The following is an 18066-nucleotide window of genomic DNA, read 5'->3' as shown; positions in this document are numbered from 1 at the left end:
ATCTAGGCAAAACAGAAAGATGAAAAGTATTATTCACATTTCATTTGATTCAATGAATGTCTATTCTTTAACTTTATTTCCATTTTTCTTTTCTTCCAGAAAATGCCACCACCGAAGTATGTTCATTTGTAAACATCCAATCCAAAATAGGTAAACTCTGACCTCTGGCGCCACCTAATGGCATAAAACAAATTCTCGCCAAGTTCATACTGCCTTCAACAAATTTAGCAGTTGTTCAAAACCACTCATTTTTTAAGCCTTACTATTGATAGAATAGACATACATCAAATCTTTAAAATTTTAGAAGGCAAAAATCTAACTAAAAAAAACTAAAAGATAGCAAAAAGCAAACAAAAAGCTAGCTCACTACTATCCAATGTTTTTAGAAAATTAAAAAAGCAGAAAATAAAAGACATTTAAAATAATATAAAACCTGAGAGGGGGAAAAAAAACGGGTATGGAGAGATATCAGAAAGATAGATCCACATCTATTACAAAAAAAATAATTTTTTCCTAATGAAAAAGTTTACAACATTTAACTAAAGCAAATTACACTACTGACCCCAGACAGCACAGACACATTAACAGTTTTGAGGGACATCTCCAGAAGGCAGTGAAGCACCTTGCTGATTAGAAAAATAAAACCCAGGCAGTTTGTACAGAAAATATAAAACCATAAGTGGAAATTACCTGAGTTGTTCTATAAGCAACACCATAAAACTCACTCCTAACTCTGGATTATCAAAGGAATCTGGTGTATGTATATATAGAATTCTTTGGAAGAAATGTTGGAATCAAATGAAAACAGGCTTTTTAACTATTTTCACTAGAGCCTAATCATAAATTTAGGGCCTGTATATAAACAAAGACCTTTTCTAAGAAAAGTTGTGAAAATAAATTTAAAGGTATAAACTAAGTCTCAAGGGCTAATGTCTAAAACCCTACCAAATACCAACTTTCTTCTATACCCTATATAAAGAGTATCACTGAGGGTAATAATCAAGAACATTGTGGAAATATAATATTCAGAGTTACTGAATAAAGAAAGAGGACTTCACAGATTATTAATTTAGCGGGCATGCCAATCTTTTATTTTTGTTTCTTTTGTTTTTTAAAAAAAAAGCTCTGAAATCACCTACTATATCAGAAGGAACACAGATTGAAATGATGCCATCTGACACACAGGATCAGAAAGTCCTAAATTACATTCTGTGCAACACTGCTACTAGCATCCCACCGAGACTATGTTATGGTGATGATTTGACATGATCCATTTTCTTTAACTAAAGCTTTAGCTTCTGTTGTTGTCTGAGGTTTTGGTGGCCATTCCGGGTCAACCAAGAGCTCCTGAGCCAGATACATGTACTTTGCTTTCGGTATCTTCTTTCTACAGTCCAGGGCACAGGACAAGCAGCATTTCCCCCAATAGTCCACTGACTCCTAAGGAAATAAGGAAAAAGAACACCCCAGAAGATTAAAGGCTGCTTGTTTTTAACAAATTTGTTAAAGCAGAGTATGTCAACACAAAAAAATAAGATGAAATGACTTTTGAGCATAAACAAATGAAAAAAAATCCATGTAAAAGAGTAAGCTTTCAATTATTTAGGAACATTTTTAAAGGTTAGATGTTTTAGTTATCAATGTAATATACTTTATTTAGGTTATAGACCTAACTTCTTGTGTATGTATACTTTTTTTCCCATTTCTTTTTGAATAGATACATTTTTAAAATAACTTGCAGATCTGGATAACACAAAACATCTATTGCATCAAGAATTATTTTAAACTATTCAGAAAGAAAATATTTTTAAGATTTTAATATTCAATATGGAAACTCTCATCTTCTATCCCTTTGGTACTAGATCATTTTTGGAAGAAAGCAGTGTAAAAAATATCATTGTTACTGTTAATATTACCTTTTAAAACATAAAACATTATGAAAATATTGTTAGGTCAAAATTAGAACTTAGATCATGTTTAATGTCATTCACTTCTTTTAAAGCCACATTTTCATTCATACAAAAACAATTTTATTTCATAATGATGGTTACCCTTGATGCTCTACCTTTAAGAGGAGGTACATACAAAGCTATAAAGCAAGTACTATTTCTTAGTATTATTTCATTATAAAAAGCTCTGCTGTCATTGAAATTCTTGATTAATCCTGATGTTTTTAATGACTGTGATCTTAGATAAATAATTCTCGAAGAACAAGAAAGCAGAGTCCCTTGTTATTGTAAAGAAATATCAATGCAGTAGAGGCCCTCAGAATTTATCTTAACTGAAATTTGTGGTAAAGAAATGAAATAAACCCAGTTGGTTGGGTGTTGTCCCGTGCACCGAAAGGTTGTCGGTTACATTCCCAGTCAGAGCACATGCCCAGGCTGTGGACTCAATCCCCAATAGGGGCGTGTAGTAGCCAGCCGATCAATGTTTCTCTGTCACATCGATGCTTTTATCTTTTTCTCCTTCTCCCTTCCTCTCTCTCTAAAATCAATACAAAATCTTTTAAAAAATGAAATAAAAGTAAACAACTATACCAAGAACTAATTATATTCACCTCTAAAGAATGATCAATTTTTAATTATTTTGGCTTTTGTTTCTCCAAAGCAAAATCAAATCCCCGGTTTTTTATTCTGCCATTAATACATAACCCAGTCTACACCTAGGTCTAATCTCAACTGAAACAATCTCACAAAATGGAAGCATAACATAACAGAGAGGAGCATTCTAATATGTTAACATCCAAAATATTTTCATGATCAAGAAAGGCAGATTTGTTATAACATATGTGTTCTGAAACATGTTTCTACATTTGCCAATGGAGAAGAGCAAAATACTTTAATATGAAAACTCTTACACTTTTCTACATTTGGACTTGGTAGGTCCTCTTATTTTATTGAGACAGCCACCAGAACCTACTACTCTTTCCTTCTCCAAAACTGTGGGCATGTGGCAGCACTGAGATCACTATAAATAATAACCGAATGCTTTTAAAGGTCTGCTTACTTTGTCAAAAAAACACAGTAAGCTGCACTGCTATACAAAATTTATAGGCAAAAACTGTGGTAACAAGTAAGTTATACTTTACAATTCTGGGGGGAGAGAGGAGGTACAGATTTTATGATTAGCCATCTAGCTATAAAGAGAGCTATTACCATCACCTTAAAAGAAGCCCACAAGATGATACAGGATTCTTCAGGTGATCCAAATAACTAACAATTCCTTTCCAGGGCAGCCTCGTACACAACAAACCTTAACATTTAATCTGAGGTGAGGGCTCACTACTTGGATCTTTTTTCCAAGGTGTTTAAAGTCTTCAATTTAGTTGCAGAAAAGACCATTGTTCCTAAATCAATCTGAAAGCTGTCACTTTCTATTTTATGGCATGTAGCACTTTTAAAAGATCACAGGAAGAGATTAATGGTGAACGGTGATTGTAAGAAAACAAAGAAACAGACAAAAAAACCCCAGAAACATATGGCCTTGTCTGTCCAGATGAACCAGCAGGGCTGAAGGACAATGCAGAGTTAAGGAAAGTCACAGCCAAGTGTATTCAAATGGAAGACACACATACACATCTCTAATCCACTGTTCCCTACCTGCGGAAAGTGAGGCAAGCAATAAAATTAAAGCCAATTTCACTGCAAACAGAATAGCAACTGAATAGTATTTTTTCTTTTTTAAATCCTCACCCGAGGATATGTTTATTGACTTTTTGAGAGAGAGAGAGAGAGAGAGAGAGAGAGAGAGAGAGAGAGAGAGAGAGAGAGAGAGATACAGATGTGAGAGAGAAACATCAATTGGTACCACCCCAATTGGGAGAGCGAATCTGCAACTGTTTGGTGTACGGGACAACACTTCAACCAACTGAGCCATCCAGCCAGGGCTGAATAGTATTCTTTTTACATTAGCATGTATGTTTAAAAAAATCCTCATGTCCCTATAAAAAGCATTCAGAAAAAATAAATGAAGTCACAAGAAACACTAGGGATATCCCCTCCAGTGTAATTAGACACGTATTTTGTTCCCGTGTCCTCACCTCCCCCAAACATCATACACAAAAAATATACTATAAGCAAGCATAGGTTTGTTAGTTTGCAAGCACAAACATACCACACACATCCTCAAACACAATGTAACACACCAGTAGAGAAAATAAAAGGTGTTACAGGCATGCTGGAATGAAAACTAAATCCAGAGAGAAGATGGTGGCAAGAGGAGAGAAACAAGCACTGTGCACTAGAAAGTGAAGAGGGGAGCATCACAGGACTCAGAATGAGCGCTTGGATCTCCCTGAACACCTGGGGATAGGTCTCAGAAGCAGGAGAACACATGAGCCATAGCAACTGGAGCTTTTGGTTGGCTCCTGAAAGGAAACCCTGGTTAAATAACCACGTGTATCCCTCGGAAAAGGTAAAGAGGCTACCACAGACCAACGGAGAAACCACAAAGAACTTCCAAAAAGATCTACAGCTAAAATTCCCCTGCTTCTTAGACCATTACAAACTGTTCATTCTAGAACCCCAATGCCAGTTTAATCTTTGCAGTGTCTTTTAGGAAATGTTTTCATGGGTAGCATGTAAAATATAAAGCCAGGCTTGCAGGACATGTTATAATGGTACTATGGTTTTCATAAAAGTCTTCTTCCATACCAATCCTGAATATAAAACAAGTAAGGACAATTAGAATTAGCATTACATCTACATAAGCCCGAACAATGTTCTAAGTGGCATAAAGACTATAGCTAACACTTGGATTCTCCCCTCCTCCTCCCCCCACCCCCCCAAAAAAAAGGAAAATATAACCAGGCACAAATCCTCAGGCAGGATCAAACTACAATTCTAGTTCCACATCTACCACTAAGCAGCCACCAAGACACCAAGAGACCATGCAGCACAGATCTTCTCAAACAGGGTAAAGCTGTATAGAGATGATGGGACACTCCACTAAAAACTTTTCATTCAGTAGATCAAGGATGAAGTTCAAAGGCATTTACTGAAGAAAACTTTTGCTTGAAAAGCACTGTATATCAAGATTTTTGTTTTTTGGTCAGAGAATAAGTCTTAACATCTGAGAAATATTTAGCTACATAAAAGTTTTAACTTTGATTATTTGTATGTGGTTTACTTAACCTGTTTTCAATTTCATTCAGGCCACCTAGCATCCGGAAGCAAAACAATCACTATAGGAAATAAATTAGTATTATGTAAAAACCCTTCCTGTATCTAAATTAGGTTAGCTGCATGAATGTTCAGTAGGCCAAGTACAACACAGTATCTATTAAATAAAAAAGTGATACTTATGTTGTCCTTAAAGACTAGATAGGAGCTTTTTGGCCTAGAAATATTATGGGCCTGGGTACAGGTAAATGTGAATCTGAATCCCAGTTCTAACACTGTTTCCTCATCTGTGGAACTGGGAGAAACTAAAGACATTTCTATATCTTGAGATTGTAGTAACAATTAGAAAGAATTTATATAAAATGCCTCATACGGTGTCTACCATAAAAAGCAGGTACTGACAACAGTAGCTATGGTTTGTCTCCATTTTGTCATGTGACTGTTATATTAACTTACACCTATATAGCCCCCATATATGAGGCAATGTGGAATAGTGGGTAAACACTCCTCCTGAAATCAGAAACCATGGCTTCAACTCCCAACTCTGCCATTTCATTACATGCAAAATCTTGGCAAGTGGACTGAATGCTATTTCTCTATGTATAAAATGAAATTAGAAATGCCTTAAAATTGGAAGGGATCCTGGAAGTGTAAAGCACCTTGTAGATCACCAGATTTTTTAAAATATGGTTACTAGAGATTTCCAGGTGAGGTTCTTGACTTCCCAATTCAAGTGTCTAAGACCTGAAGCCTAGTCAAGGTTCTCTAGCTTTCAACCCAACTCAATGGTCCCTGGGTACATATGGTAAGGAAGGAAAAGAAGAAAGAAAAATTCTCTTCTCTCGACATTAGTATAGAAGGTTGGGAGTTGCAGTTTGAGAAGACCTCATGGGATTCTCGGTAGAAAGCGCACATACAGAATGGGCAAATGTGGAACAGGAGTTTGTGGTGAGGGACAATTATGGCAGCCACAGAAATCTTAGGTGTAGCTGGCACCACCCCCCCCCTCAACTTTACTTTTTTTTTCACCTATGGCAGGTACTACTGACATCTTGGACTAGACATTCTGGGTTGTCCTGCATACTACTATAGGATGTTTATTTAGCAGCATCCTCAGTGTCTACCCAACTACATGTTAGCAGTAGCACCACACCCAGCCCCAAACCGTGACAACCAAATATGAATCTAGGTACTGCCAAATGACCCTGATTGAGAACCACAGCCTTACAGTAATATGACTAACTAGAGGCCCGGTGCACAAATTCATGCATGGGTGGAGTCTGGCTGGCCCGCCCTGATTTGGGGAGGGGCCGGCCAGGGGAAGGGGCCATGGGCGATTAGCCAACTGGCCTTACCCCCTGGTCAAACTCCCAGTCAAGGGCACAGTTTGCATATTAGGCTTTTATAGGATTGGCCCTTGAAGAGTCATAAATATGAAGAGTGACACTCCATTACACACACAAATGTCAGAAGACAAAAGTGTATCATTCTGTGTTAAGAGGTTATAAATACTCTTTTTAAAGCCAATAATTTCTTAATCATGGCCATAGAAAATGAAGACTAAAATTCTTGTCTAGTCAATGATTCTCAGAACTGGTAAGCACACGGGACATGCTAGAGCTACCTGCTCTAGACCACTCACTCTCTCTACCTTCACTCTCTCCCCTAAATGCTTCAGAGGTAAGACTGGATGTGAGAGGCACAAACTCTTAAAAATAAGGGCAGATACTTATTAACAAATGTTTAAAAAATAGAGATGTAGGAAATGATAGGATTTTCTTCCATTTAATTTTGGTTGAACAATGAAGAGGGATTCCAATTCAAATGTTTACAGCTTTATGATACCCAATTTTGACTAAGTCGGGGTATAACTCCTCTTCAGAACCTGCATTTACTTCCTGTCAATTGTAGATCTCCCTGGAGAAGCTGATAACTCACGGTAAATATTTTCCTTGGCTTGAGCCTTACCAATACAAGTATCTCATATGAGCCAAAGTTAACCTCTGAAGTAATGTAGTGAGGTAATCAAAAGGAAAGAAATATAGACACAGGAGATTTAGCTAAAGGAACCGAGTCCCTAATACAATTCTGGTCATACCCACTACTAAGGCATTACACTGCTTCGAGAAAAAGAAACTGAAGCTGATTCCAAACTCATCCCATCATTATAAAACTACCAGAGGCCCAGTGCACGAAATTCGTGCACCAGTAAGGGTCCTTAGGCCTGGCTGGCGATCAGGGCTGATGGGGGCCTTCCAGCTGCTGGCCAGGGCCTTCCTTCCCCAGCTGCCAGCTGGGGCCTACCGTCATTCCATGCCACCCCTGGTGGTCCGCGGACATCACAGTGAGCAATTGAACTCCCAGTCTCCCAGTCGAACTTCCAAGGGGACACTGAGCATATTAGCCTTTTATATATATAGATCACTACTCATCCATCGTGAAGCTTTAGCAAAAAGAATAGCACTCTCCAGGACCTCTTATCAAAGGATCATGTGTTATTACACTGGGCATCAAGCCTGCCAAATTACCAAATAAAACTCAAGAAGTTGCTACTTAGGTTAAAATAAAAAAAGCTAAAAATAAGTGAATAGCCCAATTCAGCAATGCCAAGGAATCCTTTTGAACTCTATAAGTTTCCTTGCATGGCTCATGATGAGTAAAAGATTTAGATACAGAAATCTTTAGTAAAATATTTAGGATACCTCATCCACCAACAAACAAAGGGGTAAGATAATGAGGTGAGACTGCATCATTAAGTTCTCTATACCCAAAAAGCTGTAGAGCCCTGGCCCGTGTTACTCAGTGGTTACAGCATCAGTCCCAGGTCCGAAGGGTCTCACATACCTGGTCAAAAACATGTACCTGGGTTACAGGTTCCCTCCCTGCCCTCAGTGGACATGTGGGAGGCAGCCAGTTGATGTGTCTCTCACATCGATGTTTCTCTCTCTCCCTCCCTGCCTCCCTTTCATTCTCTCTGGAAAGCAATGGAAAAAATATCCTCAGGAGAGGATTAACTGAATAAACAAACTGTAGAGCTGTATGTAATTCAATGGGATCAGTTTAAAAAATAAGACTAACATATTTTCTATGAAAAAACTATAGGTCAAAACCCTAACACCAGGAAATGGGTTTATATCTCATTCTCTTTTTTATCACTGCACTTGCATGTCTTTCAAATAATAAGTTATATAATGGGTCCAAAAGAATAAAAAATCCTAAGCCATGGTTTGTATAAAAATGAGCACTACCTGAAAATTTTCTGAATAATAAAAGACATATGCTGAGAAAAGTCTAAAAGCCACCCAAAATTAAGATACAGTAACAATAAATCAGAAATAATTTTGACCTTTGGACTCTGATCCATTTAGAAATAATTCCTATTTCATAACTTTGTTTACATACATGTCATTTAGCTTCTAATGGGACTCATGAAAACCGAAAAACATAACGTTTAAGCCAGATAGAAATGGAAAAATTAACTCTCACCACTGAGGACAAGACCTTTACATAAACACAAGATAAGGATTGGAATGGAAAAAAGACTTATGAAATTTCTGAAGTCCTGAGAAGCCTGTAACAAAGGTTTGCCATGAATTTTCTAGGACTCCTTGCAAGAAATGAAATGCCAGGCATATGGAAAAAGGTTGAAGCAACACACAACAGAACACCAGTCTACAGAATGCAGAGTACACACTGAGAGAGCCTGGGTATACATGAAGAATTGAGAGCAAGTGCTGAATTCCAACCTGTGCTGGCTGTGTGGTGGTGAAGCGATACTCTCCTTGTCTGTCTCGATTGAACACAACTTTCCAAAGGACCATGTCAAGGCAGAAGTTCTGAGAGATATTCCAGTGAGTTAAGAATTAAAAATGACTATGTCATTCTTTATTAATGTGCACATTTAAAAAGGATCACACAATGCTGAATCATTAGTAAAAAACATGACTTGACTGTTATATAGAGAATTTCAGTTAATATTGCAAACAGACAAAAAATAACATGACTTTTATGATAAATGCAAATCATCATAAAATTCTTGATAATATGGGACCTCTACATTTTCCACAAAACATGACTTTTATATGAATAGTCGGGCTCCCCATATTAAAATAATGCTTATAATCCAGTCTTTTTCTTAACAGTGAGTTATTTCCATTGAATATTTAAAATTAATTCTATATGTAGCTAAATCTATATATGAATATGATTTTCAGAATCCAACACAAATAATTCTTTTGATAGTGAGCCACGAGTAAAACATTATGAGGGTTTATAAAAGGATTCCCTAAAAAAATCTGTTTTTAAAAATATATATATACATATATCTTAAACATTTGAGTGAAAAGTTGAACTTATCCTATAGAAAAAGAAAAGCTTTTAAAATACAATGTCTTGGGTGTGCTTTCTATAGTCCATATAATAGCAAAAACACATTCCACTGGGCACTTTAAAAAGATCAGTTTCAGTACCATAAAATCCATGCTGCCAACTATGGTCCAAATTTAAATACGAAGTCATCTTTTAGAAAGATAACAAATTAAGCATCATTTCCAAGTCTAGAAATATTATCATTAAAGTATATATTTCACAAATTACCTAATTTTAATTCAAAATCATTTCCTATGAAACACTTCACTTAAAAATCACACCTGTTATCTCTTTCCATTTTATAAGTTGTTACTGTAGAAGAGAATAATAATAGTTTGGAGAACAGACAAAATTATATTAACAAACAGCAAATGAGAACTCAGCAGTTTCTTTTATAGAAATGGATCTAAAGGCAATCCTAATAGGAGAGTAATTGTACAATGCACAATGGATCAGAGAGTCCTTATGACCTCTAGAGGGAATTTAAAAGCAAATATCAAAGAGGAAATTCCACTAATCAATGCTGAGACTGGGTATTCATAACGGTCATTATTTTATACTCTCAATAAACTCTATTATTAATATTTATGACTTCTCATGGAGAAAGTCCCGCTTCTCCCTTAAATGGGAAACTGTACCATCTATCACAGGATTCAGTGGTACTAGCCCACTCTGATTTCTTGGCCACCAGTTGATGGGCTGCCTGAGCACCAATCTCCACCCCCATCCCCACCCCACAACCCATCCAGTTTGGTGGCTTCCTCTTTATTGATGTGCCTCCTACCTTCCCCAACAATTCTGAGCACCAATCTTCTCTCCTTTCTATCAATCACTAATTTTTGCTAGCTCACTGCTTATTTTCTCCTATCTGTATGAGTGTAGCTAAGTAATATCCCTTAATATGACTACTATCAGTTAATGGAAATGTTAGAAGAAAAGGCTAAAAAAACTTAACTAAAATGAAACTGAGACTCTGTATGCTTCCATAATACTACCTGTTCTCTTCCCCCATTACCATTAAATCACCAAGAATCCCAAAGCAGCAAGGTAGCCATTTGATTATCTGAAGTGCTTACCTCCACCATGATAGATACAAGGGCATTTACAAGAACAATGATGAGCATAGTTATACGCCACTGATATGGTACACACACAATCTGTAAGACAAAAAATTTTAAGTTAAAATAGTAGTATGTAGTTTATATTTATGGCATTACATCATAACTTTAAAATTAATTTAATTCCTATTATGTACCAAGCACCTTCACATAAAATACCTACTCAGTCCTCAACAGTGCCACAAGCTACATATTATATCCACTTTTCAGATGATAAATCTCAAAGTGTAAATAACTTAAGTTTAAAAATAATATTAAAGTGGCTGAGCTTAGTCAGATCTTCATCACTCAGATTGAATAGCTCAAGCCTTACTAGACCATAAATTTCTAATAAGCCCCTATTTTTCAATGTGCATGCCCTTGGCAGGAATAGAACCCAGGACCCTTGAGTCTGCAGGCTGATGCTTTATCCACTGAGCCAAACCAGCTAGGGCTAATAAGTCCCTATTTTTTAAATAAAATCTTGTCTTTAAACAATGAAGCAGATACTGATCTAATAATAAAATATTATTCAAAACTCTATACTGATATAAGGACAAGTGCATAAAAGAACTATATAGATCAACTTAAGAAATATAACCTAAATTTTCACTTTAAAATCTGTGATAAATTTTTAAGGCCTAAAAAGGAGAAGAAAAAAACCTATTTACACATTCATCCTTTCATCAGCAAATATACACTGAGTGAATATCCAAGATACTGTGCTAGGTCCTGATATGATCTAATGTTTTAGAAAAACATTTAAGACTTCAGCAAGAAGGATCTGAGGGGTGAAGACTACGATAGTGATCCAGACAAAAGGTGATAGTAGCTTGAATTAAAATGGTGGGCATGATAAGAAATATGTATTTGGTCTCTGTCCCCGGTTCATGACATTTAGCTCTTAAAACTCATATAATTTCCTGAGTGATGGAGGCAATAGGGAGTGTCTTATACAGAACTTCTAAATCCCCTGGAATGCTTTTTGCTCTAATGAGGCTACTCTGGGTGGGCTCCTGAATAGCTTCAGGATGGGGGTTGCCCACCAGAAAGACTAAGCCACGATTAGAAGCTTGGAACTTTCAGCTCCACTTCCTCATCCTCCAGGAAGGAAAGAGGGGCTGGAGATTGAATTAATAATTGATCATGCCTAGTGATGAAGCCTCAATTAAAAAAAAAAGAAACCTAAACTAGGGGTTTTAGAGACATCCATGTGCTGGGAGAGTGGCACATCCCAGCTCCACAGGGACAGAAGCTCTGTACTCTGGGCCCTTCCAGAAGACCTCGGCCTACATAACTCTTCATCTGGCTAATCATTTGTACCTTTATTATAGTCTTTATAATAAACTAGTAAACATAAGTGTTCCCCTAAGTTCTTTGAGCCGTTAAAGCAAATTATCAAACCTGAAAAGGGGGTTGCAGGAACCAATTTATAGCTGGTTGGTCAGAAGTACAGGTGATAACCTGGGACTTAAAACTGGTGTCTGAAGTTCTGGTATAGTCTTGTGAGACTGAGCCCTTAACCTGAACTATCTCCAGGTGGTTAGTGTCAGAACTGAAATGCAAGATAATCCAGTTGGTGTCCAGAGAGTTGGATAACTGGTTCGTGTGGAACCACCCCAAACATGTGGTGTCAAAAGTGTTGTGAATAGAGGAAACAATAGTTTCCTTTTAGGTGACAAATGGGGTTGGAATGAAAAGAGAAAGATTCAGAATAAGAAAACTGAGAGAATCTATCAAGAGACTGGCTGTAAAAAGAAAAGAAATAGATAAGGACACATATACACACTTCTGACTTGGGTAAATGGTGGTACCAAGAAACGGAGACAAAGCAGAGCCGAGGAAGAAAATGATGAGCTTAGTTTAAAAATGTTGATGGGTGACCCTTCAGTGGATAGAGCGTCGGCTGCGGACTCAAGGGTCCTAGGTTCGATTCCGGTCAAGGGCATGTACCTGGGTTGTGGGCACATCCCCAGTAGGGAGTGTGCAGGAGGCAGCTGATCGATGTTTCTCTCTCATTGATGTTTCTCTCTATCCCTCTCCCTTCCTTTCTGTAAAAAATCAATAAAATATATATTTTTTTAAAATGTTGATGGGTGAACCATGCAGATAATATTCAGTATGTCAATAGAGTAGATTCAGGTCTAAAGCTAGTTGTGAGAGCTAGGCTAAGGGTATAGAGTCGGGAGTCTTCATTACATAGTTAGCAACTATGTGTGAAGTCATGACTACAGATGAGATCACCTGAATGTAGAGAGTAAAATCAGGGATAACTGCAGAAATGTGGAGAACACAAAACATGTAAAGAGCAGGCTGAGGATTTGGAACCACAATGAAGAATGAGAATGAGGAGTTACAGAAGTAAGGAGGAACAATCACAAGAGAGCAAAACATCACAAGATTCCAGAGGAAATATCTCAAGAATGTTGGCATGGCTCACTTGTCAAGTACTGCTGAGGAGTCAAGAATAAAAAAATAAAAAATAAATAAAAAGAAATTAATGGGATAAGTTCATTGGACTTAAGAAGGTTGTTAACTGCCTTGGCAAGGTAGCTTCAGTAGACTGGCGGGTGTAGAATCCAGACTAGTTCATATGTGTGCGGGAAGCGAAGTGAATTTTCATAGCACTCTTTCAAGAAATAATTGTTTTTAATCTTTATTATTGAAAGTACTACATGTGTCCCCCTTTTTCTCAATTTGACTGTGAAGCAGAAGACACATGTGGTAGGAAAGAAATGTGTGTTCTATTTTGCTTTCTTCTTTTGCTTAAAGTGCTTATCTAAATTCCTCAATGAAATGGTGGGAAACAGTTATACCAAAACACTGCTGGAAAGATGATAAACTGTCAATTTCTTCTAAGATAAATAACACAGTATTTATAAAAATTAAAATTTGAGACGCCCTTTGACCAAGCAATTCCATTTCTGCACATTCAACCTCCAAGTATGTATTTGTCCTTCTTAATGAAGTGCATAAGGATTTGCAATACAGCATCCTATATAATAGAGGTAATATGCAAATTGACCATCATGCCTTCACACAAGATGGCCACCCCCATGTGGTCACAAGATTGCTGCCACAAGATGGCCAGCAGGGGAGGGCAGTTGGGGGAGACCAGGCCGGCAGGGGAGGGCAGTTGGGGGTGACCGGGCCTGCAGGGGAGGGCAGTTGGGGGCAACCAGGCCTGCAGGGAGCAGTTAGGCGTCAATCAGGCTGGCAGGGGAGTGGTTAGGGGGGGATCAGGCTGGAAGGCAGAAGCAGTTAGGGGCAACCGGGCAGGCAGGCAGGCGAGCGGTTGGGAGCCAGCAGTCCCAGATTGTGAGAGGGTGTCTGACTGCCAGTTTACAGCAGTTGGACATCCCCCAAGGGGTCCCAGATTGGAGAGGGTGCAGGCTGGGCTGAGGGACACCCCCCCACACACACATACACACACATGAATTTCATGCACCGGGCCTCTAGTTTCTTATAATAGCAAAACACTGGAAACAACCTAAATACCCATTCAAAGGGGATTAGTTAAATTATAGAAAAGTCCACAAGATGGAATGCCATTCCACAAAGCTCATATAACTTTGATGCAAACCTCTCAATAACACAAGAAAGAAAAATTAAGTCTGATCTCACTCATGCAACCAGAAGCAAAAATCCTAAACAAAATCATAGCAAGCCAAATCAAGAAAGTATAAAAAAGAATGCATCATGACCAAATTGGGTTTATTGAATGCAGTGTTAGTTCAACATCTGAATACCAGTCAACTAACTATAATTTACCACATTCTCTAGGGAGAAAAACTGTGATCATTTCAGTAGCTGTAGAAAAGGCATTAGGTAAAATTAATCATCTATTTATGATAACAACACTATAGAAGGAAGCTTGTGCAACCTGATAGACAGTATATACCAGAAACCCAGTCCACAATATATCCAATGGTGAAATATTAAGAGCACTCCTTTTAGAATCAGGGACATTACAGCATATCACTACCATTACAACCAACATTAGTAAGGTTAATAGACATGAAAAATACATACAAACCTAAGTACTGAAATGTCAGAAACAAAACAATTGTCATTATTTATAGATGATAACTATCTAAAACAGAAAAGCCCAGAGAATCTAAAAATTTTTAGAATAAACTTTGACAAGGCTGCTGGATATGAGATGAATATACAAGACAACAGTACTGTTTATCCCAGCATAAAAGATATAGAAAATGTAATTTTAAACAAATTATCAGAGGAACAAAAATGATAATACCCCAGAAATAAATCTAACAAAAACTTGTATTAAAACCTTCAGGAAGGCCCTAGCCAGTTCAGCTCAGTGGATATTCGGCCTGCAGATTAAAGGGTCCTGGGTTCGATTCTGGTCAAGGGCACATGCCCAAGTTGCAGGTTCGATCCCCAGTAGGGGGCGTGCAGGAGGCAGCCAATCAATAATTCTCTCTCATCATTGATGTTTCTGTCTTTCCCTTCCTCTCTGAAATCAATAAAAATAGACATATTTTTAAAAAAAACTTTCAGGAAGAAAACTGTCAGGCTTTACTGAAAGATATACATGAAGACCTAAAGAAATGGAAAAAAATATTATTCATAGAAAGGGAGACTAAATAAATTCTCCCTCAAATTTATTTATAAACCCAGTGTAATTTTTTTTAATTTATCTTTATTGTTGAAAGTTATACAAATGTACCCTTTTTCCCACTGACCCCTTCTAGTCCACCCCGTCCCCTCACCATTAGATTACACTTATGAGTGAGATCATGTGATACTTGGGTTTATAACACTTAGCATAATACTCTCCAAGTCCTTCTATGCTGTCTCAAAGGGTAAGAGATCCTTTATTTTTACTGTTGGAATACAATAATAATGTTGGTATTCCATGGTGTAAATGTACCACAGCTTTTTTAAAAATATGTTTTTATTGATTTCAGAGAAGGAAAAGAGAGAGAGAGAAACACCAACGATGAGAGAGAATCACTGATTGGCTGCCTCCTGCAAGCCCCACAATGGGGATCTAGCTCACAACCCAGGCATGTGCCCTGACCGGGAATTGAACTTGTGACCTCCTGGTTCATAGGTCAATGCTCAACTACTGAGACACGCTGGCTGGGCTAACATAGCTTTTTTATCCACTTGGTCTGTTTCCAGATCTTAGCTATTGTAAATTGTGTTTTGGGTTTCTTAGGATATATTTCTAGATGTGAGATCACTGGGTCAAATGGCAGTTCCATAGTTAATTTTTTGAGGAAACACCATACTGTTTTCCAGAGTGGTTACATCATTCTACATTTCTACCAATAGTAGATCAATGGAACCCAATGTAAGTCTAATAAAAATTCCAAGAGGGCTTTTCCTGGTTTTTGACAAGCTAAACAAAACTTATATGATATGGAGGAGGAAAAGCTCAAGAGCAGCCAAAAAGATCACGATGAACAACAATATGATGTGAGGACCTGCTCAACCATATATCAAGATTTCTTGTAACATCATAGTAATCGAGACAATGTGGTACTGTCCTAGAGAAAGATAAAAGGACCTAAAGAAGAAACCACAAAGCCCCTATCAGGTCAATGGTCATATATATATGAAAAACTGAGAGGACAAATATATCACTGAAGGGTCATTGGGAAAAGATGAGACTATTCAATGAAATGGGTATTCTTGAGGAAAACAAAGAAATTTGATGCACATCTCAAAATCTACACATAAAATTAATACCAGATAGATTAAAACTACAAAAGAGGAAATCTTTATAACCTTGAGATAGACAAGTCTGCCAAACTAAGGCACAATGAGCACCGAACATAAAGAAAAATGGTTAGGCTTGACTATTATAAAGCTATAAAACTGTTTTAAAGAAAGATATTATAAACAAAAGGAGAAGCCACAAACTGAAAGAAGTTATTTATCACATAAATAGCCAAACACATTAGGAACTCTTAAAACTAAGAAAAAGACAATAGCTCTAGCTGGTTTGGCTCACTAGATAGAGCGTCGGCCTGGGGAGTGAAGGGTACCAGGTTCGATTCCAGTCAAGGGCATGTATGTACCTTGGTTGCGGGCACATCCCCAGTAGGGGGTGTGCAGGAGGCAGCTGATCGATGCTTCTCTCTCATCGATGTTCCTAACTCTCTATCCCTCTCCCTTCCTTTCTGTAAAAAAATCAATAAAATATATTTTTAAAAAAGAGAAAGAAAAAAAAGACAACAGAGAAAAACCAACATGGCGGCATTAGTAAACACCTGAACTTGCTGCCTCGCACAACCACTTCAAAAATACAACTAAAAGACAAAACGGACATCATCCAGAACCACAGGAAGGCTGGCTGAGTGGAAATTCTACAACTAGAAGGAAATAGAAAAGCACTGAGACTCAGAGGAGGTGCGGAAGTAAAGTGCAGAGGTACGGAGGGGAGCGCAGAAAAGACTGGCAACTGAGAATGCGGTTGTCTTTTTCAATCGGGAGGGAGACACAAGCTCCCGGAAGCCCTGAACTCCAGTTCCGGGCGAGTCTCTGGGGACCCAAACTCATACTGGGAGAAACTGGACTGTCCGGCAGCGGGCAGAACTCAAGGACGGCTTTCTCTCAGGTGCTTGCAGCGATTACTGTGGGACACTGAGACCCGGGGCCTCTTAGGGCAGGACCAAGGATCAGCCATAGATGTTTGCTCCGCCCTGTGGATTCCCTGAGACCCTGCCCCACCAAGGCTGTGCTCAGAGGCTTTTGCATATGAATGGCCTAGCCCTCTGCAATCTAAAATTACCTAACAAACTGCAGCTGGGTCAAAGAGACCCAGAACACCCAAAAGAAGGCCCAAGGTCCCACAGCAGCTTGCATTGCTTCACAGCTGGGCCTCATCTGGGCACCTCCAAATCCCAAACAAAGAAGAGGAATCTGCACATCTCTCTGTAGCTCCTGCTGGGTAGCCTCAGGCAGAGGCTAAATTAGCACCTCCTTCGAGATCCAAGTGCCAGTGTACCCAGTGGTCAGAGTGGGACCATCCAGATTACAACTCCTCAGATCCATAAGGGACACACTCAGGGGACAGAGTACTGAGCACCAAAGCCCCACTGAAGCAAGTCTTGCCCCATAAGGGTGTCTCCAGCACAGAAGTTCTCCCACTGCAGACACAGCTGATTCTCACTGCCAATTGGCCTGGAGGTCAATTCCTCTCAGTGAAACCAACAACAATTAAGGCTTAACTGCAACAAGCGGAAAATGATGAATAGCAAGAACCTACAACAAGATGTGCACATCCTAACCTACAACCAACTGTGCACAAAGCCCACAAAGGGGTGCACCAAGAGTGTCCACCTCAGGTAACTGGGGAGGCTGAGCCACTGGGCCCTATAGGACACCTAGCACACAAAGCCACTCTACCAACACAGGGAAGCATAAAAAATGTGGAGACAAAGAAACAGGTCACAAATGACAGAAATGGAGGAAAGCAAACTACTGGATATAGAGTTCAAAAC

At 38.4% G+C, this 18066-nt stretch overlaps 1 protein-coding gene across 3 annotated transcripts in view; it reads right to left on the bottom strand.

Annotated features, from left to right (window-relative positions):
* Positions 1-1059: 1059 nt before the first annotated feature.
* The window catches only part of ATP13A3 (ATPase type 13A3), a 100997-nt gene continuing 83990 nt past the window's right edge, over positions 1060-18066 (bottom strand). For 2 of the 3 annotated variants that reach the window (XM_006761994.2, XM_015562810.1), the window contains exons 31-33: positions 10568-10648; positions 8870-8959; positions 1060-1440 (exon numbers count right to left, since the gene is read on the bottom strand). In XM_006761994.2, coding sequence (XP_006762057.1) covers positions 1243-1440; positions 8870-8959; positions 10568-10648 — 369 coding nt within the window. In that variant the 3' untranslated portion in view covers positions 1060-1242. The remainder of the gene's footprint in view (positions 1441-8869; positions 8960-10567; positions 10649-18066) is intronic. The other variant, XM_006761995.2, reaches the window with a different exon arrangement.

The sequence above is a fragment of the Myotis davidii genome, unplaced genomic scaffold (genome assembly GCF_000327345.1).
Source record: "Myotis davidii unplaced genomic scaffold, ASM32734v1 scaffold557, whole genome shotgun sequence".
NCBI lineage: Eukaryota > Metazoa > Chordata > Mammalia > Chiroptera > Vespertilionidae > Myotis > Myotis davidii.
The sequence above is the reverse complement of the archived record's forward strand: the minus strand, read 5'-3'. Positions and strand labels throughout refer to the sequence as shown.